At 39.5% G+C, this 22375-nt stretch overlaps 1 protein-coding gene across 1 annotated transcript in view; it reads left to right on the top strand.

The window, feature by feature from the left end:
* Positions 1-22375, top strand: part of tmtc2b (transmembrane O-mannosyltransferase targeting cadherins 2b) — an 80486-nt gene that overhangs the window by 44338 nt on the left and 13773 nt on the right. The window contains exons 3-8 of the mRNA XM_072385409.1: positions 9278-10124; positions 11680-11794; positions 12082-12167; positions 13906-14090; positions 15292-15370; positions 19584-19705. Coding sequence (XP_072241510.1) covers positions 9278-10124; positions 11680-11794; positions 12082-12167; positions 13906-14090; positions 15292-15370; positions 19584-19705 — 1434 coding nt within the window. The remainder of the gene's footprint in view (positions 1-9277; positions 10125-11679; positions 11795-12081; positions 12168-13905; positions 14091-15291; positions 15371-19583; positions 19706-22375) is intronic.

The following is a 22375-nucleotide window of genomic DNA, read 5'->3' as shown; positions in this document are numbered from 1 at the left end:
TTGTCAGCAGGATTACTTGAAAAGTAATGGAACGATTTGCACGATACTTTTACCAGGAGAGACATGGCCCAACTCAGCAGTGATAAACATTGATCTAGACACAGATATTGGACGACTCTTAATTAAATACGAGTTAGACTGCAGCTGAAGGGTCGCTCAGGTTGCTTCATGTCACACTCTCTTCCTTATTTAAGATGCTGAAGCAACATATTGTTACATCAGTGAAAACAAAAACTGTTAAAGTTATTGAGTTAATTGCCTAACGTACACCAGATAAAACTTTAAACAAAATCCTGTCGCCTGTTGCCATCAGTTTAATTGCTATTATCCTGCAAAAAGATGGCAAAAAATCCATATTGCAAAAACAAAAAACTTTGCCAAGTATCAGCAGACCTGCACACTACAAACAGGAGGATTCAGAGTCATAGGGATCAATGACAGATGTCAGATGAGAATTATTTTTGGCAACAAAGAAGGTATATGTTACTCTAAAAGTGTATTCTCTCTGACAAGTAAACAAGGAAAACATACCCAGAGTGGATTAGATCCTCCATTTTACTTTTAAACTACTCCAAGACACAGTTCCACTCGGTCTATCTCTTTTCGCCACATTTTTTATTATTCATATAATTTCTGAGACTCTCCATGTTACTTTAGATCTGCTGTTACCCTCTCAGATTACATGCTCGGCTGGCATTTAAAAACATGATTCACGAGCAGCCGAGGAGCTCTCTTGCAGTGCACTGACTTTTAGTACCTTTTGCGGTCGAGCACAAGCAAATTTTTGGAAATTGTAATGCGGCCAAGTTTTTTTGTGGCTGTTTTCCCCTTATTTCTGCTCACACTTTACGCTTAATGCTGCACCCCCCCACCACCATTCTTTCTTTGTTTAGCTGCTGGCTTGCAGTTTTTGTCCTTAAACATTCAGTTAATTTCGTGGACTAAATGGTTTCTGGCCCACGCCCAGTTCTGATTTCTGCACTGTGACACATTGGAATGATTATCGCAGCGGTAAAGCAAAGCCACACAGGACAATCTACCAGTTGTAAACAAGGATGTAGATTGAGAATCCTTGACAAAGGATCTTAAAAGTGGAAATCCTGTTGTATTTGGACACACAATGATTATATCTGTTCATTCTGTGTGATCAAAGCTTTGTTTTGTTAACTCAGCCCACAGCATCTCTTCTAGACACGTAACCAACTTGAAGTTATTGATGTATTATTTATACAAATGTAAATCAAACTGGACTAACTTGAAAATATAAATCAAAAGGTTTTCTACAGAAAAAGGAGACATACAGGTGCCTGATTTCTGTGCCAGCACATGTGGGGATTCAGAGAAGAATCCCCAGACTCATTGGTAATCTTGGGCCACGCTGCTGTAGAATTGAGTTATTATGCCTTTGTGTGAAGTCAAGCCTACATGTGGAGACCTAAAGAACAATGTCCAGAATACACCTACGACATCTCAGTTTTTGTTTTTGGTCTCACACTTTTTTCCCTGTTTTTCTGTAAATTATCAAATTATTTTCTTCCCTGAGCTCCTCCTCACTAAGCTTCACCCATGCTCGTTAGTAGCTGGTATAAACAGCATGAAATGGTATGCTGTAACACACCAGAGATCTATTTTCAAAAAGTGTCTTAGGGAGAAAAATGCAATTAGAGCAGTTTTCTATATAAAGAATCTGACTTCCCTCTGACAGTCCATCTGCTTCGCTACAGTACAGCTTTGTGTTCTGTACTGTAAGAGCTCGCCACCTCCTAAAACTCAGCAGCACAATGACTTTTACCTCCCAAATGCACAGTAATGGCTGGAAATCCATGCATGAGCAAGACAAATCCAGTTTGGAGACAACTGGATCCTGTTGGTTTCTTTCCTGTTTATCTCTTGAGAGTCAAGCAGCGTGGATCGCAAAATACTTTGATTCAACCAAAAATTCTTCGCCTCTCCTTCAAGTTTGAATCAGCATCTTGTCACAGCAAATTTACAGAAGTGGTCTCACAGTCTGGTTGGCTCTCACAGTACAAATAAATATGAGAAACGGAACACCAGAAATAAGGAACATTAGGTTTATTTTTCAAGCCATTACTGTGGTTTCACTCCGTAAATATCTCCTCTGAAATGTTAAGGGTTTGAGGTGACTTTGGTTTTCCATTGTCATTATATAGTTATTGTTTGGTCCGTTTGACCCTTTTGGTTTTTCAGAATGTGACTATAGTTTGTACTGAGAACTAATGAAGATAGATTTAGTGTTGTGTGTTATTTCTAATGCGTTTCAGTTGGTGAACATTGATATTTGGATTTGTTGTAATCCTTGTGACCCAGGAAAAACATTTTCTAAAACCTCTGAGGAGCAATTTATCTAGTTTGTCATGTTGAAATTCGTCTCATGCACCACATGTCTTGACTTTTAGAAATTTGAGTTTCTCTCTGAATTTGGCAAACTCGAGGGTTTTCCATTGATTACCTGATGCTGTTCTTTTTCTCAGGCCTCACTCCGTTTTTCCTTTGCCTACCTATAACACATTTCTCCTTTAACGCTCCTTTCTCCCCTCCAGAGACATCCTCTCGCTCAGCACAGATGCGTCTTACTTTCCTGTGTCATTATAGATCTAAAGATGTCTAATTGCAACAGATGACAAAATAAATTTCTTCTGATTATGGCACATATACGAGAAAAACCTCTTCTGACTACTAAATTAAAGTCATCTGGCTTAGTCATACAAAAGAGGGCATTTTGTATGACTAGCACTCATCTAAAATGAGTGTGTTTTAAGAGTTTGAACTTCAGTGAAGCAGTGAGGCGAGCAGGAATGTTGAGTGAAGGTTTTGAAAGAAATGAATCCCATGTTGGTTCACTGATTATGGTTAATAAAAGCTGACCAAGAAAGCATGAACTGGCATGTTCCACGACGTCTTGGTCGGAAATTTTCTTGCTTGGATTTATTTTCTTTCTTCATGTACATTTAAACGTCTGCTCTTCTTTTCCACGGTAGGTCTTTCGAGATAAGCAGTACTTCAAAAATCAGTTTATCTGAATAGACTTCCTACAATAATGTGCATTTCCCTCATTTGATATCTTACCACTTCCTCTTGCCTCCTTTGTGGTCTCATATGTCTCCGTCACAGAGAGCGAGGATTTGTTTTCAATTAATCTTTTAATGTGTCTCAATCATTAAAACAGTGTTTTTATCTCCAAAAACTTCCAGCTCATTACTGGCACTCTTTTTGAGGCAGATCTGCACTGTTCTTTGTGCTCTGGGGTATCCACCAGCCTGACTCTGGAGGGTTTCTGATGGGTTAAGAGCTTTATTCATGAGCAGTTTGAAGAGAGTCTGCTTCATAGCTTCTTCCTCTATTTGACCCTCCACCTTGCATTGGTTCTTTTGACTATAGGTATGCAGCAATAAGGGAGGAGCTACAGCCATCTATAGCCATCAGTTCGAAACTGTTCACAGTATCCATGAAGCTCATGGAACTTTGCTTATTGAATGTGCCTTATGATTTGCAGTTAGATTTACTGTAGTATCTGTATCTGTATTGCAATTTGTTTAAATGCTTAGGATCTTTTTTAGTGTTAATTCACTCTAGCTTCACATTTATCAAACTCTTTCATATATGCTTCCATGGATGTTTAAAGAAAAAATTTGTTGTAGCAGTTAAGCTATCTTAGTCTGAAATCTGAAAACCGTTTGTCGCACTCTATTAAACATATTTTGGCTGATAGTTGTTTTCTCTCATACCTTGGCTATCAGTTACCAGCACATGAAGCCTTTTGGGAACATCCGGGATTTATACACATGCTGCAAACCACCACAAACAATCTCTTGGGAAGCTTCAGAGAAATGTGGGCAACGTTATATAAAGTTATATATAGATACTCTCATGTGAAAAGATGGAAAAATATCAAAAGCTGAAAGAGGAGGTTTAAAAAAAAAACACGCAGAATGTTAAGGCAGCAGTGGTGCCAATACTATCTGGGCTGTGACCCCCAAAGTTGGAGATTGACTCCAACAAATACCAGAAACATCATCTTAAGAACAGCTAAGATACTGCGTAGAACCCTAAGGCTCCAAGGCCTCTGTTAGAGGACCCAAGTTCAAAGGTCAACCCTCTACATGTGGATAAGATGGGAGTTTTTCTCCTTCTGTAACACTATATCGCCTTTATGCGGGGCCGTAATGGAGTATTGGTATATTGAGGCACCTAGTTTAGTCTGCATGTGACATGAAGTGAGTTATAACTACAGAAAATAATCTGGGCTACATTCTCCTAAAAACAGCCACAGCTCTACTCAAAATAACCCCATGAAATAAGCCAATAAGCCATAAAACAAAATGCAACAGCTCAAATACTTTGCGTGATAGCAAATAGTGAGTCTCTATTTACATTTCCTTATCAGATACCGGCTGTTGCTGATCCATAACATGTTTCTGGGAAGTGAATAAGTAGGCTTTTATCTTGGTTTGTGTGCTAATAATCTGGTTTTACACCCAAAGGTTCTTTAATGTCTCAAAGGATCGCAACAGCTGTCGCTGATAAGAACGAGAGGAGAAAGATGGTGAATTTGTGGTTCAAGCTTGATTAGTTGCAGTAAAAAATCAAGGACATCAGGAAACTTTAAATCCATCCGTCAAACCTGGAGAGAGATTTATGCAGACTTTCAAGGGAATCTGGTGTGCTTAACAAATGGGAGCTGTTTGTGTGTGTGTGTGTGTGTCCAAAGGCTTTGAAGGTGGTAATGCGCTGTGATTGGTACCCTGAGCTCATTTTCACTTCCATTACAAGTCTATCAGTGTAAGGCAGGATCTTGATGAAAGGCCCCTCTGCAGACAATTGATCTCAGTAATGATAAAGACGAGGGGATAGGTCAGACGTGTCACTTCTTTCACAGGATTTTTCTCTCAGGTGCTCGCTGGAGTGTGAGCCAGTCATGGTCCTATACTTGGATGGGCTTGTTAGACGTGTTGTGTGATGGATTATTCTTAGAAAGGGCATTAGAAAAATGGCACATGTATGGTGCTCACCAGCCAATTACATAAAAACAAGCTTGTGTGTACCTTGAAAGCTTTCTCCAAGCTAATTAAAATTCCCTTTGAGCTCTTTGCACTTTATTTTTCTACAAAAGAAATAGATAGATTAGAAAAAACAACTTTTTACATTACGTTTTCTTCTCACTGAAATGAATCAAACCAAAGTGCAGAGGGAAAAAAAGGCAGTCACAGCACAGTCAGGATTCCCTTAATTGGCCTGTTTTGCATTTCATCTCCAAGGATATTTATTTTATATTTGCTTACCTTAGAAAACCTAAATTGTTTCAGTTCAAACGTGATTGGGCCTGAAACACAAAAGAAACAGTGGGGCTAAAAAAAAAAAACGCTGCCCTCATGCCTCCTATGGGGTTGTACTAAACCACTTATTTCAAACTAAACTGGATTATTGAAAAAAGACACAGAACTGGAAAGCTTGTGTTTTTCTGAACAATAGAGCTCCAGCACCCAGGGAGCTATTGGCCAGCTGGTAATTGAATTTATGCTTCTGAATAGTAGACATTTTAACCAAAGGCATGGTTTGGAGGATTCACGTCTGTTTATTCAAGAGATAATAGACATGAGGCACATGTTGTCCCACTGAAATATGTCCCCCAGAACATCTCCTGAACATTTCCTATTTGCTTGCTGCCCATATATTATCCTTATATCCAGTCAGTTTTATTATTTATTTGTTACTGTTTAATGCATGAGTTTATATCCACATGTTTGATAAAGTAGGCCATGAGGAGGAACATTATGGTCACACATGTGTACTGAAGGGAACTCCAAGGATAATTTTATGTTTTCAGTATCAGTACTTAGACAATCCTGCATAGAAAAAAGAAAATGTACAGCGCGAGAATGTAAATTAAACACCCCCGGAGAACACAGTCGTGACATATGGATGTGGTTAAGGTGGTGGTGTACGAGTGTGTGCTGAGTCTGGGAAGAGTCAAGATGACATATCTGTTTGTCACAGTGCCAGCTATGAATGAGTATGTTTGGGAGCAGTTCCAGAGTACCACCAGTAGCAGCACTCTCAGGTTCTCAGAGGTGTACACACACACACAAATGAAACACACGTGCCAAATCACTGCCCTTTGCACAGTGTTCTTATCACAGCAGAAGAAAAGTGATTTGTAAAATCAAAGGCACAGCATAAATGAGTCATAAACAACACAGAGGAGGTCAGGGTGTTGTCTGTGTGGAGCCTGGCAATGCGCCCTGCCCGTAAGACATCCAGTTTTTAGTGAAATGCTTTCATCAAAAATAAGTAAAACCGTTCTTTCGGTCTCTCCTGCAGAGTGTTATAAGCTACAGCTGACGTGGTGTCTTGTAAGCTTGTGCTTCGACTAGGCAGTTGTCTTGAGAGACTGCTGAAGATCCTCGTAAATCTGAGCTGGATATCCTTGAAGCAGTGACTGAGGAGTATTAACACTGCACCCTAAGCCTCTCTCTGGCAAACTCTCCACATAATAGAGCCCCCGGTCCTCACAGACCAATTCAGCCCGTTCAATATGAAAAGTGGCCGCAGTGCCTCTCAGATCACAAGAATGGATTTAAAGTGTTTATTAAAACCTGGTGAAATTCGAAGAAGATGATTTACATTCATCCACCCTTCCTTGGAGTTCTTATGGAGTTCTGTTGACAGCTTTTAAATTTGAGCTGTATATATTGCTCATTTTGAATTTTGTTTGTCAGAAACCAAAATCCAGTTTAACACAACATATTATAGGTTTCTGCACACATGAAGTCATCAGATTAGGTGGAAGCTGATGTGGTTTTTAGACTGGCCTTAATACATTATTAATTTCAAACAAGGTAAAGACATAATGAGGAGAAACGGCCTTCTATGAACTCTGCAGGTTAACAATATTATGTCTCATTTATTTAGTCTCCACAAAAAACTTGCACAGAATGCTGTGTTGTGGTTTTCCTGTGCCAAATCTGAGAGCTTACTTAAGCTTTCTGGCTGCTAGCTGCAGTTTCATATTACACGATAATAATATCTAACTCTGGGCAAGTATACAAGCAAAATCTTTTTTTTAGGAGGAGGGAAGAATCTCTGTCATCTTATTGCTGCTGATTTTTTTATTTTGCTTTCTTCACACCTTTCTTGCTAATTTCACAAACAACAGGGACATGCTTTCTGCATTCCTGTGTTTCTCAAGTCTTATTAAAATCATGGATAGGCACAGAATTACCCTCTTTTACAGGCAGTGGGGCCAATTTATTTCTTCTTGTACAAAGTAAACTCACGTAGACAGATGTTAGCACTTATCACGTTTTGCTTTTGTTAACACTGAAATAATTGGAATTCTTGAAGTGATGGCATGAACTCCATTGTTTGGTAGTGAATCGCCTGGCTGTGCTGCTCTGGTTTGATGTTGAACTTTCCAAAACACTTTATGAGCTCCAAAGATTCATTGTGTTAGGTAACAGTGGTTTATTCATTATGCCCCTACGCAGTACCACTATCAGATACTCTTAATTTAGTGTCATATAACAGCATCTGATAATGTTTTTTCACATTCTGTCCTTTCTTCAGCCTACAGTACTTTTTCCCCTGGATTTCCACAGCAAGCTGACCATAACTCTTCCTGCCTTTGGTCAGACTATTGAGAAATGGTGATCTGTATTGAAACGATGACCTTTTGTTGCCAAGAGACCGAACAACTTCCTCAGCCATGGCATGTTCTTGCACAGCCCCATAAAATTCTAAATCGCTACAGGTCACTGTCAAGTTTCCCTGAAGATTTTCAGACTTGACCTTTTATCTTCTTCATGCTTTGTGGTATTCTCCAGCATTGTGAGGGATATCGGATACCAATATTCATCTCAAGAATATTGCACATCTGTCCAGCTTTTATTTTTTTCCCTCGCTGCAGTACCATGATAAGATGAACCTTTCATCCTTTCGTGGTCTTGTCATGTCGTTGTGTTCTGCGCTTATGGCCTAATTTCCTGTCAGGCAGCAGATCTCAACATTAGCAGTGATCATTAGCAGTCGCGAGCTGTCCCTGGAGGTTAATGAAGCCCTTCTTCATAAATACAATTTGTAAATGACAGCAGACAGGCAACGCAGTCAATTGTACACCCCGAAAGCAGTGTTGCCATGATGTTTGTGATCACAGATGAGACATAGTTGTACCCTTTGCCATGTGGAGCATAAAGAAAACGTCTTCTGGGATGAAAATAATGTAGCATTTGACTGCATTGCCTTTGTTTCACTGAAACATTTAAGATTATAATGCCAGGAGATTTGGATGCTGAGTAAAACGATACAAACAATCTATGTGTTGGCATTCTATATTTTCTTCTTTCATTGTTACATAAAATTCCCCTTTCTGGGGCATTTCTAAGGCACCATACAAACGAATACTGCATGACATGAATGGACATTGTTGTGCTTTTTTTTTTTTTTTGCTGCTGTTTTAAGTTAGATTTGCAATATGAACACATTAAGAAAGGTCAGTTAGTTCTGACACTGGAACGGACGAGTGGGGAAATACGTCCAGTCATTTTTCAGTGCCCTGCCAACATTTATTAAACAACCAAACACTGTAAATATTTCATAAGAATTTCCCACACAACATTTGGGAAAGTGTTGAATATCATGTCTATGATATGATGAATGGAGTTCATATAGCTGTGTTTGTTTTGATATGTCTTTGGAGGCCATGAAATTGAGAGGAAAAATGATGTGTGAATAGAAAGCGCTGTTGTAAGGTACACTTCATTTTAAACAATCAATGAATTGATTCAGTGTATATGTTCTGGCTTAAATAAAAAAGTGTACATGCTGCCCCTTTTCTTTTCTTTTTTTTTTCCATGGTGTGTTTTAAAAGAGTTATTATCCAAGGAAAACATTTAGAAATTAAAAAGAAGCAAATGGTGCTTTGGTACACTTCCTGAAGATCACAGCAGCCAAAACTAAAAAAAAAATAAAAAATTGATGAACTACATGTCCAATCTTCTCAAATTAGTCAACTCTTTGGAAATTCTAGTTGAATACTCTTTCTTGTTCTGCTGTTATGAACAGCTTTACTAATGGGGCCATAAAGTTATGTAACCAGCCCAGACCAGTCATTCATAATTGCCGGTTATGGTGAAAACAAAGGTTCAGACAGCATGAATATTACCTCCACCAATTAAACAGGATTGATGTGATGGAATTGTTCCTTCTCTTCCTTCTAGATTGTGGGTTTGATCCCCATCTCTATGTTTGCTTTGTCTTACAGAGAAAGAACATGCACCTGCTGCTGAATGTGTTTTTGTTAGCAGCGTGGGGAGTTGTCTTGTTGGCCGGCCGCCTCTACTGGATGGGGAACAAACCGCCAAACTTCTCCAACTCTGACAACCCAGCGGCTGACTCTCCCTCATTACTCACCAGGACTCTAACCTTTTTCTACCTACCTGCCATTAATTTTTGGCTCTTCCTCTGCCCAGACATGCTCAGCTTTGATTGGTCAATGGATGCCTTGCCTTTAATCAGGACCCTTTCTGACTGGAGGAACTGTTATACAGTAGCCTTCTACCTTGGATTGCTGTCTCTTGCTTGGTTCAGCCTGTGGATGCACCAGACAGCCAGGGGTAAGGATGCCAATGGAAAAGCGCATCTTTACATTAATGGCAGAAATGGGAACAGTAATGGACACAGTTACCATTGTAACAGCCATGAACACGTGAGTAACTCTCACATGGATTCTCACATTGATAGTGCACAAAATGGCACCAAAAAGCACTATGAGAGCAGGACTGCACTGCCTACCACAGAAAATGTTGTGGTGTTCTCTCTTGGCCTTTTGGCTATCCCTTTTCTACCTGCCACAAACCTGTTTTTCTATGTGGGATTTGTGATAGCAGAGAGAGTACTGTACATCCCTAGTATGGGCTTCTGCCTGCTGGTTGCAGTAGGGCTGAGGTCCCTGTACGTCCGAGTGCGACGCAGATCGTTCAGGACTTTGTTGTTGTACTGCAGTGCTGTCCTGGTGCTACTTTTTGGTATCAAAACTGTTTTGAGGAACCGGGACTGGCAGAATGAAGAGATGCTCTACAAGTCAGGGATTTACGTCAATCCTGCTAAAGGTAAGCTTCAACTGAGATATATGCTTTCATTTTATGATTCTTATTGATATTATTAGTAGTAATAGTAGTAGTAGTACACTATTTCTATATATATATCTATAACTTCACCCTGCCTTTAGGTTTTGAATGTAATCCTATGTATTGTCTGTTTGAATTTATTTAACAAATTTGCCTCGAAATGTCTTCATCACCCAACTTCATCACAGAATAGACAAGCATCCACAAAATCTTTTGCAGAGATGTGGGTTTTGATGGCAGGGTTTGTCATACCCAGTGTGCAGTCTGTTTAATGACACCACATGCCTTGTCTCATTTGGAAGGGCACCCTCTTCCATCGCTCACTGGCAACTTCACTTCACTAAAATATTCAGAAGCATTCACATTCAAGGTCATCACACAGATTTCTATCCAAAGTGAAGTTTGTGGAGCTGCTGAGGCGAGACATGGGGAAGGGCCTCACAAAGCAGAGGGACACATTGAGTTAGCTAATTTCCCTTTCAGATTCTGCGGCAGAGCTGAGGCATGACAGCTGTTTGTTTTGGCAGGCCAACACAGTAGAAACAATGTCCCCGCCTCACATTCAATAAAGCTAATACGAGAGTTGAAAAGAGCCCAGCGTCAAATGCACACGCTCCTCGGATTGTTTGAATTGGAAAATTTTAGAACTCACAGTCTGCTTAGAAAGCTGTCATAAGTAAATGCACCCTTGAATAATTTTTCTGTTGCCGGTTTTTATTAATACTAAATACTCAGGTTCAGAAAGGATGTTGCTCAAAGGCAGACTGCAAACTTTTCCTTTGCCCTGTAAACACTTGTCAGCAAAAGAAACATGAGCCGATGATTAGTTGAGACGCTTGTTGCAGTGATATGAAGTTGTATGCATACAACTCTTATGATGCTGGGTTCATTCTTCATTCATGGTTCTGAGAATGTATATTTAAGATGTTTTCTTGAGAAATGTGGGCATTTGAGTCATGATCCTCATTAGGTCAATTCAGTTTAGAAATCACTTAGAAAACAAATTGGAGGTGACATTTTACTTACCATAGAATTATTTTGTTTATGACCATATCTACCTAGATTTTCCACCCAATGATTTTGTTTTGTTCGTTCCCTCTGAATATATTTCCCCGCTCCACAGTATCTTTACAAATTGTAGAAAGGCTCCTAGCAACCGTACATCACCTGTCACTTACTACACTATGCTATTAAACGCTAACTTTCTTAGTTCCTCAATAGCCCAGTGGTGGTCTTCTTTTCAAACACATTCTCATCGGAAACACTGGCAGTTATGCATAAAGCTCCCCCAGTGCGCCATTTCTCTGTCTTGGAATACCAGCTGCAGCAGAACCGCATCCTCTGTAGAGGTTAAAAAGCGCTGAACCCGTGTCAGCGTGAGGTTTTGCGTAACAAAAGACAATTATAACTTGGTACAAAAGTGTAATGTCCTGCTGATATAATTCACAAGCTTTTTAAGATTCTGAAAGAAAGCTTGTTAATTTTTTTTTTCTGTTTCTTCATCATTTGATTAACATTTTCTTTTGTGACCTGTCAGCATGGGGCAATCTTGGAAATGTCTTGAAGAGCCAGGGAAAGATGGACAAGGCTGAACAGGCTTACAGAAACGCTCTCTATTACCGCAGCAACATGGCTGACATGCTCTACAACCTGTGAGTTTATTTCTAGCATTTTTCTGTGTTGCTTTTGATTTTCTCTGCAATAATGCTGTTAATTTGCCTCACATCACCAACAGTAGTATTAAAGATGCTGTTTTAGTCCAGGAGAAAAACACAAACATGAGCCAATACTAACAGCATACTCAAATGTCTGGTTTGTGAAATCTTGCTCTCACTGTTATAAGCTGCTTGGGTACTTGTTTAATCCTACTAGAGGCTTTTAACTTCAAACAGACCTTCTTTTGAGCTGTCACACCTGCAATTCTTTTTGTCTGCTTCAGGGGTTTGCTGCTACAGGAAAGCAACAAGTTCTCAGAGGCACTCCACTACTATAAGCTGGCCATTGGGAGCCGGCCAACTCTGGCTTGTAAGTACAGCTCTTCTTTTTTATTGACAATCTCCAGCTATTGTGGTTATGGCTGTGCTGTGTCCAGGCAACAGTGAACAAAGGCTGTGGTTATGTGAAAGAAAAGAAATGGATCACAAAGGGCAGCGGGTATACGGCTGAATTAAATATTCAAGCACAGCTGTGTGACTGACTTTCAAAGCCCAGTTATGTCAACTGATCAAACAGATGTATGATGTCATTTCAGACCACACTGCTCCTATTTATTTTATTCTCTCTGCTGCCACTATATTGACTTCTTTATTTGACTTTTTATTGTGCCTTATTCTTCTTGTTTTCTCCTCCTTACCATGGGTTTCTCATTGCTATGCTTCTATGCATTCTCACTGGCTTTCCAGGAGCAGTGCAGGAGTCTTAGTCTGGGTGGTGCATTGGCTTCACTGCCCTAAGTGGCTTTAATGGCTGCACCTGTGAAGGTGTGAATGTGATTAATTCCCAGCGAGGCTTGCTGGAAGATCAAGAGTCTTGCTGCTTCTTTTAGTTCTTTGCTTAACTCTTTTCTAATAAAACTCTTACTTTTCTTTATACAAACTGAGTTTTCATTTTGTGTTGAGGCTCAGTTAGCCAGCTTGTCACATAAATTATGAGCTCTTCCAGAATCTTTTGAGCAGACAATTTGAAAAAGACTTGAAAGGGGTGTGACACTCATGTTAAACTTCCTTTACACTGCCATTTTCTGCACGTTCGCTCCCCGATCTGCACAAATTGCTTGTGATTGTTCGAGGCATCAGTCAATGACAGATTAAGGGATAAGCATGAATGTCTCTTCCTTTCTTCCAAGATTAATTATATATCTAATCAAGCTCACGGTTAGACTGGAAAATTCTCATTCAACACGCAATTATCCAATCTGTTATAGCTGATAACAAAGTTAATTAATTAGTCTAGGCAGCAGAGACTTTGAAGCTGGAATGATAATGTGACAGTTACAGTGTTTCTTCAAGGTTACACTGTCACTCACTGCCTAATTGTGAGCTAACCTGAGCAAACTGTCACACTTATATTCAGCACACAGCTCGCTCTGTGATAGAACACCATTGATTTGTTTTTGCACACAGAAATGAGCAGACTGATGAAATTGAACGAGGGTTTTTCTTTTTTTGCCAGGTTTTATTTATCTGTCCCTCATCTATTGCAGATCTTAACATGGAGAAACATCTCTTGACCATTTTAAAGCAATGTCATGCAGTGAAAATTCCAAAAACATCGAATATGAGGAACAAGATAGTATTTGCTAAGGGGAAAGGCTGGGTTTACTTCCCAGTCGCTCCTTTTAAACTTCATTATATGTCAGCACTATCTTGAAGAGTCTTTCACATTGATCCACGATATCAAGTTGATTTATTCCAACAACCAGACATGATAAGGAGTTGTTTAGAGAGGAAGTTACTCTTCAACTATGTTTTGATCCTAAGATCTTGGCTTTGGCCACTCAAGAAGTTAAAAAAGGTTTCCCTGCATCCCACAGAATGCAAATGTTAACCCACAGGAAAGCCTGAAAAACACCAACAGTGGAAAAAACATCAATCGTTCTTCTCCATAGGTCTCCATTCACTAGTACTAGTCCACTGGCATATAGATGTGAATTTAGATCATGAAAATGGCAATCTGTGAGTGAAAGCACAATAAACTAATTGAAATATGCTCTACTACTGCTGTGCAAGAGATCGATCCAAACTCTGCTGGCTTCTCTCAACAGCGGCCTACTTGAACACAGGCATCGTTTTGATGAATCAGGGTCGTCTCGACGAGGCTAAGCGCACCTTTCTGACATGTGCTGACATCCCAGATGAAAACCTGAAGGACCCCCATGCCCACAAGAGCTCAGTCACCAGCTGCCTGTACAACCTGGGAAAGCTGCTCCATGAGCAGGGACATCAGGAGGTAAGAGCTGAAACACAGAAAAATGTTCTTTAAAGAGGAAGATGTACACATGTACAGAATATACCAACATGTGGGGTTCATCATAAAGTAGATATACAACTTGATATTGGCTCATAACTGACAAATACCTAAATTTAAGTGTAGTATTATTCACGAGTAGCCTGGAAAATTAACACTAGAACTGTTAATGTGTTTTGAAAAACGCTAATAGATGGTGTTATTAGTCAGTGACATAAACCTCGCAGACCACAACATACAGGCAGCATAAAGTTAACTCCATATAGATGACAATCCCTCATAATAATGTTCTTTTTATTTCCCATCATTTACATCTTTCCCCCTAAAAATGTCACATACATATTAATTGCATGTACACTGAAGTAAAATGATTCTGTCTTATATTTATGTGTTATAAAACTAACAAACAGCCCCATTGCTGCGATGTGAGTTGAGAGAGTGCTCTTTTACATTCTGTGAAAGAAAAAAATTTAAAACTGAGTTGAGATAACATGCAGGAGGTTGCTCAAGCAGCCCTTTGGGTACACTGAGAAAAGGCTTGCTTTAATACATACATTTTTCAAAATTGCCTCCGTCATAAGGGACACAGTGTTTGTGCAGATAATCCTCAGGCTGTTTCGAACAAATTCACTCTATTTTATGTCCCTAAAGACCTACAGTGCTGGCTAAAGGAACTGGTTTTCCAATGCTGCACATTTATATTGTGTATAAGCAGTGATTCTGCTGATTCAATCAAGAGCAAAGCGGTGCTACTGCTGATTCAATAAAGGCCTTTATAAATTGTTGGCATGCTGGAGACCCAGACCAGTCCCACTTCCTCTGACCTCTCACCACAACATTTGGTTCAGCAATAAAGCAGTTTTACGTCCCTTTACCACTTAAACTCTGGTGGACTCAGAGATGAATTGCTGGATCTATACAATATACATACGAGAGTCAATAAGTGACACTGCTCTAGTCGTCTTAACAGCCGTGACACCGAGGATAGACACTTTGTTTTCAGCTCTGTATGAACCACCCAACCAGCGACCCTCAATTCCACGCTGTGTATTCATATTGTCAGGGCCTCAGCTGCATTGGAGCAATGACTACTTACCCCAGAGCCAGATTCTCTGGCAGTGTCGATCCGCTCTCTAATGCAAACACCCCCCCACTTTCTTTATTCTGTTTGTTTCATTCACAGGAGGCCCTCTCCGTGTTTAAAGAGGCAATACAGAAAATGCCAAGACAATTTGCACCACAGAGCCTCTACAACATGATGGGTAAGTGCAGCTTTTGTTTCAAGAGCATGAGCATAAAGCAAATGTAATAGGTTAATGGTTAAGGGTTATTTTTGGAACTACTTGGAAGGATTTGGCAGCTGGATATCACTCATTTTTCTTTTTCTTGCACATTTTCAATATTTCAAGAAAATAAAGCCTTTGTATAAGCCTGAAATGATCCAACTGTCACTAAGTATTATGAAGTAACCTCTGAAAGTAAAGCGAGTTCTTAAAGCTCCGGCAGCTTTGATATAACTCCCACTTTCACAGTTTGCAGTTGTTATGTCAAACTTCTGCAAGAAAATATACAAAACTTTCCTTGGGTCCTTGAATAAGAAATGTTGAGGATTTATCTTGGACATCTTGCTATAAACTTCCAGCCAGATGAATACTGCTCCACACACTCTTTTTCCACACATCCACAAAAACCTACAGTGGCATACAAGTCGTAGCTTATCTGCACATACACTGTGTCATCATGTTAGTTTAGTTAGTTTATTCTTTTTTTAATTTAAGAGATTATTTCTTTAATGTCACCGACTGACCTTTTTTTAATAAACGTCCTGATTTGTGGAACCAGAGCACTTTAATCATTTAACTGTTAAAATAGTTTTGTTGTTTCTATGGTTTTATAATTAGATTCATAGAATGTTTTAGTAGATTTTATGTTGTGTGGATGATGATCCGCGTCCACCCATGGATACAAATAAAGCAAGCTGACCTGAGTTATATATATATATATATATATTATGTACATATAATTATTTGTTTGCATCAAGCAATAAGAAAGCAAATAACAAAACATTAACAACTAAAAAAAACTTCCAAAAATATTGTTTCACTACGTTGTTAAAATAAAGAAGTAAAGTTGGCGTTTAGAATTTTGAGCAAGAAATGTGGTGTGAAGACATTCTTGTGATTGGAAATCATTTCGCCGTTTTGAAGAAACCCAACAGTAAAACTTGTGGAAATGCTGTAATACTGTAATTAAAAGTATTTCAGAACAACATAATGACAACTTAGTTGTGTCAGTCTACAACTACAGACTCTGGAGCGATGTGTGGAAAAAAGCTGTGTGTGCCGATGATTCTAGGTTTGTCATGTTCCAGACCGATAAGTGGATGATGTGCGATGTTGTCATCATTCCTACTACTTAGGATCCTCTTTGAACAGTACTGTAATCTGGTTTTATTTCGTGCAGTCAACAAATAATCTGTCCTCAATGGTTTCCAAACGTTCAAGTGAGCGAAACTGATACTATATGGAAATGTGGAAAGCCCCAGACAGCTTAATCCTCTCCTGACATACTTAATCCTCAGTGACATACTTCCTTAGTCTGTGAACTTGTTTTTGAGTCCAGCACATAATTATAACAAAAATTACTATAATCTAATTTGCTTATTGTGTGCATGACTAATAATTTGACATATGAACATGATGATCAATCTTGAGTTTGCAGCAGATCAGTCTCTTTTTCTGCATTAAATGTAGTCACAACCAAAGGATTTCAAACCCTTCTGAACTGAAACATTAGTGAAACATTAGTGAAAAACGCTCTAAACACTCACTGTAATGTAATAAATGCACACAGAGCAAAGTTCTGTCTCTTTGTCACAGCAGCCTCACACATGCTTTGATGAGAAAGAGCTGATGTTGTCATGGAAGAGCTGTGCTGATTTGAACCTTACAAGACCGTAGCATGCAGTGCAGTTCCTGTTTAGGTTAAACCAGGACGAAGACTCTGACAAAACTAACACAGCATGAGAATGTATAGCCATTTATTCCAATTTATTTTAGCATATACCTTATTTGATACTTTGTTTTCATTTTGAGAAACAAGTGTTTTGACTAAGCAGTAGTAAAATTCATAATATCACGTTAAACAGAGTAAATTTGCTTTTCAATTCAAGAAAAACCAGCTTGTTATGTTACAGCTGCACAACAGCTGCTCTCAGCCTCATTATATCTGCTTTCGCCATTGTTTTTTGCTTTTTTTTCCTGGCACCTTCCTGCTTTCTTTTCTGCACACACACCCACCTGAAACCTGGGGCATCTGTAATCCAGACTTGGTAGTGCCAAAGGGTTCCTTACGTGTCGGCAAAATGCAACATGACAGAGTTTCTGAGACTATGTCAAAATGTTGATGAAAGTTCAAGGCACCATTAAGGAGTAGCATTGCGTCTGTAATGGAGGCATTGAGCCAGAAATCTGTGATTTCTGCTGCTTAGCGTTGTTTCCTCCCTGAACTGATTTGCACATTTGGCACACCTGCTCATATCTATTTCCAATTTCACTCGCTGCGCTGCTCCCAGGCTGTTTATCAGAAGCCAACGAGCAGAAGCTTTCATCATGAGCAGACCTGGGTGGTAATCTGCACCCTGCTGGTCTCACTCCAACACTCTCTGGTGGGCTCAGGAATGTTCCACTCCACGAAGCCGGTTTTCAACTCCTTGGACTCAATGTCACTTCTAATTGCATGTTGATGTTTGTGCTAATCTCACACAGTGGTCTGCTGCCAGGAAGGGAGTAAAGCATTCTATCTGCTTTTAATCCCATCAGCAAAATAGGTCACATCAAATTAGACCTACAGTAAAAGATGCATTTTTTAGCAGCAAAAAACTCTAAATCTGTTGTAAATACTGATTATTGCCTCTATAAAAACATTGATGATGCTTACTTTATTAGTCATCTGTAGTTACATACAGAGTTCTCAATTCTATCAAAAAGACAAATAGTACAAAATTAATGAAAAAGCAGGATGTCAAATGGGAGAATATAAAAGGGAAGTCAACTTCTACATTAAGACAGAACCATTTTTTTATCCCATGATGCCTTTTTTCTATTACGTGGTACAGTGCTATTGGTTTTTCATTATAGTTACTATAGTACCATGTAACCAACTACTGACTCATCCTTCTTTGGTACTACCTCAGATTCCATGTGAGTTGATACAGCAGTTAATGGTTTCATGAGGACACAGGAAAGCATTAGTTTGATTGAGAATCATAACACCCTGTTGCAACAGGAACTGTAATGGTAAATTAGTAAACCTCTTTTAACCTGTTTAGTTTCTAAAAAGTGCTAAACCACCCATTCATATACACTAACTCAAAAATATCTCCCTCCTATATACGCACATTAATCACTTTTCCCCGAGAATAACAAGCCGATAACCATATTGGGGGCGATTAGGGGCAATACACCCACTGATCCATGGCTGTCTTAGTTTTCACTATATTGCTACAGTAACATTTAATTAATTCTGAAACATAAGGCTACACTGATGTGAAACATATTCCCATTATTCACTTTTACATGTAAAAGCCAAAGCATTTGGCTTCTTCTGAAAACAAATGGAAGGTTAAGTCCAAAACGTAAAGCCATTTGAATACCAATGTGTTAAGAGATATCATTACACAGTGTCATTCCTTATTCAAGAAAGCATGTTTTCATATGATTACAATAGATCCCCAAGTTGTGATTAGCCTTGTGTCACCTGTTGCTTATCGCAGTCTTTCCATAAAAGCGATTAGTCGAAATCCCAGTGAAATTACAAGCTCAGACCGCACTAGTCTAAACAACTTGTCCGGTCCTTTGACAGCTCGTAAGGGTCGATGTAGATTGAAATATAAACCACATTACAACTGGGTTAGATTCACACTCCTCCCTTGAAAACATTACTATGTGGATTTTATCTGTTTTGTGTTACTCGGCCTTGTTGTCAGATTTCTGCAATAATACAAGGGTTATTGGATAGCTGAAAGAGAGGTCACTGTTGTTTCAGGTGTTAGCAGGGAGAGGGTCAGTTCTGGCTGCGGGGGAGGTATCAGATGATGTCTGACACATTTGGGAGAGTAAAAGAGTGCATTTCAGACACATTTCAGACAGATATTCTCACACACCTAACTTAAATGGCAAGAATTGTCTATAGTCTTTGATATAGAGACTGAAAAAGCAGAAATAACCTGCAGTATGACTGTGGCAAGTTTAAACTGAGCATAACCATTGTGTAATATTAGCTTTGTATTAATGTAGAATATGACTGACTAAAGAATAACATGGAGTTTATGCTGAATTTTTCACCCCGCTGGACTTTTGTGCCGGGCCTCTTCTACCCTCTAATGATAGCTCTCGGATGAACAATAAAAAGCTTTGTGATGTTTTAGCCTCTGACAGTTTGACTTCTGATCTGACCCTCACGTTTCTCCCACAGGAGAGGCCTACATGAGATTGAACAAGCTGACTGAAGCTGAACACTGGTACAGAGAGTCACTGAGAGCCAAGCCGGATCATATACCTGCACACCTTACTTATGGAAAACTCTTAGCTATGACGGTAAGACTGCCTTTTTCATGTGATCTACTCAAATCTGCTCTTTTTGAGCTACAGCCTGCCTTGAACTAACACACTTTATGGGTGCTCCACTAATTTAAGGTACATGTTAGTATACCCATCATGATTAGATCTATATTATATACATCTGAGAACCTCTTTTGAGAAACTATCATGTCTCAAAAGACAAAATCTGTCTTTTTTTATAATAAAGAAGAAAAAACTTAGATTATATTTGAATCAGTATCAATTTCATCTTGGCTTCAAAATTTCTATTTATAAAAGTTAAGGCTTGGATTTTTAAAGAGATTATCTGCACAAAGGGTTGCTCATAACACTGCATTTAGCATGTGTTTAATGATACCCTGAACAGAAAAACAAAGAACTCAAATCATAAAACCCTGTGAAGAAACAGCTCTCCCCTGCATCCAGTTATCACGTTTATAAGTAGGTTGTCACGCAGTCATCCATGATAAATAGCACTCTGGTAGTTGTTTTTGGAATAGAGCTAATTAGGGAGAACGGTAATCGCTAAAAAGTGCTGTCAGAGGAGGCAAAAGAATACAAATCAGAGAAAAAATTGCAGCGAATCTAAAGAAGGGTGGAGGCTCTCTGAGTTGTCGCCCCTCTCTCCCGCAGTCTGGGTCCAAATGAAAGGACAAACATGTGTTCAAAAGCCTGGAGCGGTGCTATCTGGATTTCTACAGCAAAGCTAAACTCTTCCTGGCCCTGTCCCTTTTCATTTCCCTCTTGACACAGAGCACTTTTTAAGTTTTTTTATTTATACTTTTCTCTAAATGATTATTTTTATGCGTATCTTCACTGATTGGTGGAGAAATCTCACTGGTTTTCCAAAACCTTTGAATTACATTTTATGCTTTTTGGAATCAAGAAAATGTGAAGCCCTTCTTAGAAGTGGTTTATATTTTGGTTAACAAACCCAAAATAAAGTCAGATAGCATTTTCCCCAATCTATAGTAAATACACTCCTTCTGCCAGCAGGCATCAAGCCCAGCTTAGAATTAGATGGGGAAAAAATGTCTCTTTCTGCAACAAAACCCACCTACCAGCACCTCTAAGGATCACTTATTAACACATTATATGTTGGCTGTTAAGTTCATAAAAACCCTGAAGTGTAAAAAAAACACATTTCAGTATTATGGGGTTTCATGTGCCAGAAGTAACTTGATGTGCCAAGAAACTGTTTGGCCGACAGCCCCTTTAGAAACGAATGTGTCTTTTGCACTTTTGTGCAGATTCAATTTTTTGGATGGAACCAGGATAAGTGCTTTTATCCATTGTCGGTATTTGCAATAAGTTGAAAAACCTGACTGTAACCTGAATATAGTCCTCATTTTGTCACACTTTTGTGGCTCTGTATTGTTCACATTTCACAGGTCGTTGTGTGGTGGTAAATCAGCGTGTGCCTAAATTAAATTGAACTCCAGCACCATGCTAGATTGATTTCCCATTGTGCACCCTGACTGTCAGCTGAAAGAATGGATCAGCTGGTACCACAGATAAAAGTCACTTGTTAAGCTGACATGGATTCTTGTTAACAAAAAAAAAAAGAAGAAGAAAAAGCCAGTAGATATCTAGAATTAAATTAAGCCAAATCCTGTCAGCGAAGTCAGTCTGACACTCTTTAGAGAGGAGTGTCAATATTTGCTGAAGTGGACTTGGGAAAGAAACCTGTGGGTTGTGAAGAGAAACTCGTTTTTAAAGAATGTATTATTGATTTGGGAGGAAAATAAGAGTCCAAACCTGCAGGGATAAGTCTCAGTAAATGCCTTTCAATGATGGATGGTAAAAGATTCTCGGCTGTTGAGATCCTCTGAGTGCAAATGTCATCAAAGTAGGGAACCTTACAGTCTCTTGAACCGTGAGAGCCATTTAAAGAGAAAGACTTATTTATTTTTATGGAAACTTATGAGAAAGTGCGTACCCATCTTTACAGGCCACTGTTAAATGCATGCTCTTAACCGCTGAGTCTACTGCCTCTGCCTCGTGTCAGCAGCATTTAAACATGATCAAAAGCAGTACAGGAAGTTGACCTGCCCACAAGCCCTCGATCATCCCCTTCCTCTACCCTCCCTGTGGAACAACTGTTGACTGATGAAGACACTTTCGGGGGTTTTGAGGTTCAAATCATACGAGAGGTAGGGAGGCTCCACGATAAGGCTCGACAGCAGGATCAGGGAGGGGTGAGGTATGGATGGTGGATCTGAGCTAGTGGCTGGCGCACGGAGAGGAAAGAGTCACTGTGATTTGTAGATAAATGGGTGACAAAGTAGGGGAGGAAGAGAAAGTTAATCACACAGATCAGTATTGCTTCCCCTCTGTGCCAACCGCTCCACACCTTCCCTGAGACCCCAGAGGGGCAGCATGGGTTTCAGGCTAAGCTGCACACCACTGGTCAGGGATGATCTCGGCCACTGTGATGCTTTGGCGTGTTAAATTTGGCTTAGTCTTGTTATTTCCTCAACTAATACGATACAGGCTTCATTCATAGTCCCCATCATGTCTACAGAGCCAGAACAACATCTGCAGTTTGTCTGATGTTATCAGGAGATACGAGGTGTGAGGCACGCACAAATGAGCCCAGCATGTGTGTGACAAAAGAAAAGAAAAGGTTTGCACACAAGTAGCCGAATTGGTGGAGTTAGACCTCTT

The sequence above is a fragment of the Leuresthes tenuis genome, unplaced genomic scaffold (genome assembly GCF_036924035.1).
Source record: "Leuresthes tenuis unplaced genomic scaffold, fLeuTen1.0.hap1 SCAF_5, whole genome shotgun sequence".
In the NCBI taxonomy this organism is placed as follows: domain Eukaryota; kingdom Metazoa; phylum Chordata; class Actinopteri; order Atheriniformes; family Atherinopsidae; genus Leuresthes; species Leuresthes tenuis.
This window is presented reverse-complemented; position numbering and strand designations above follow the sequence as displayed.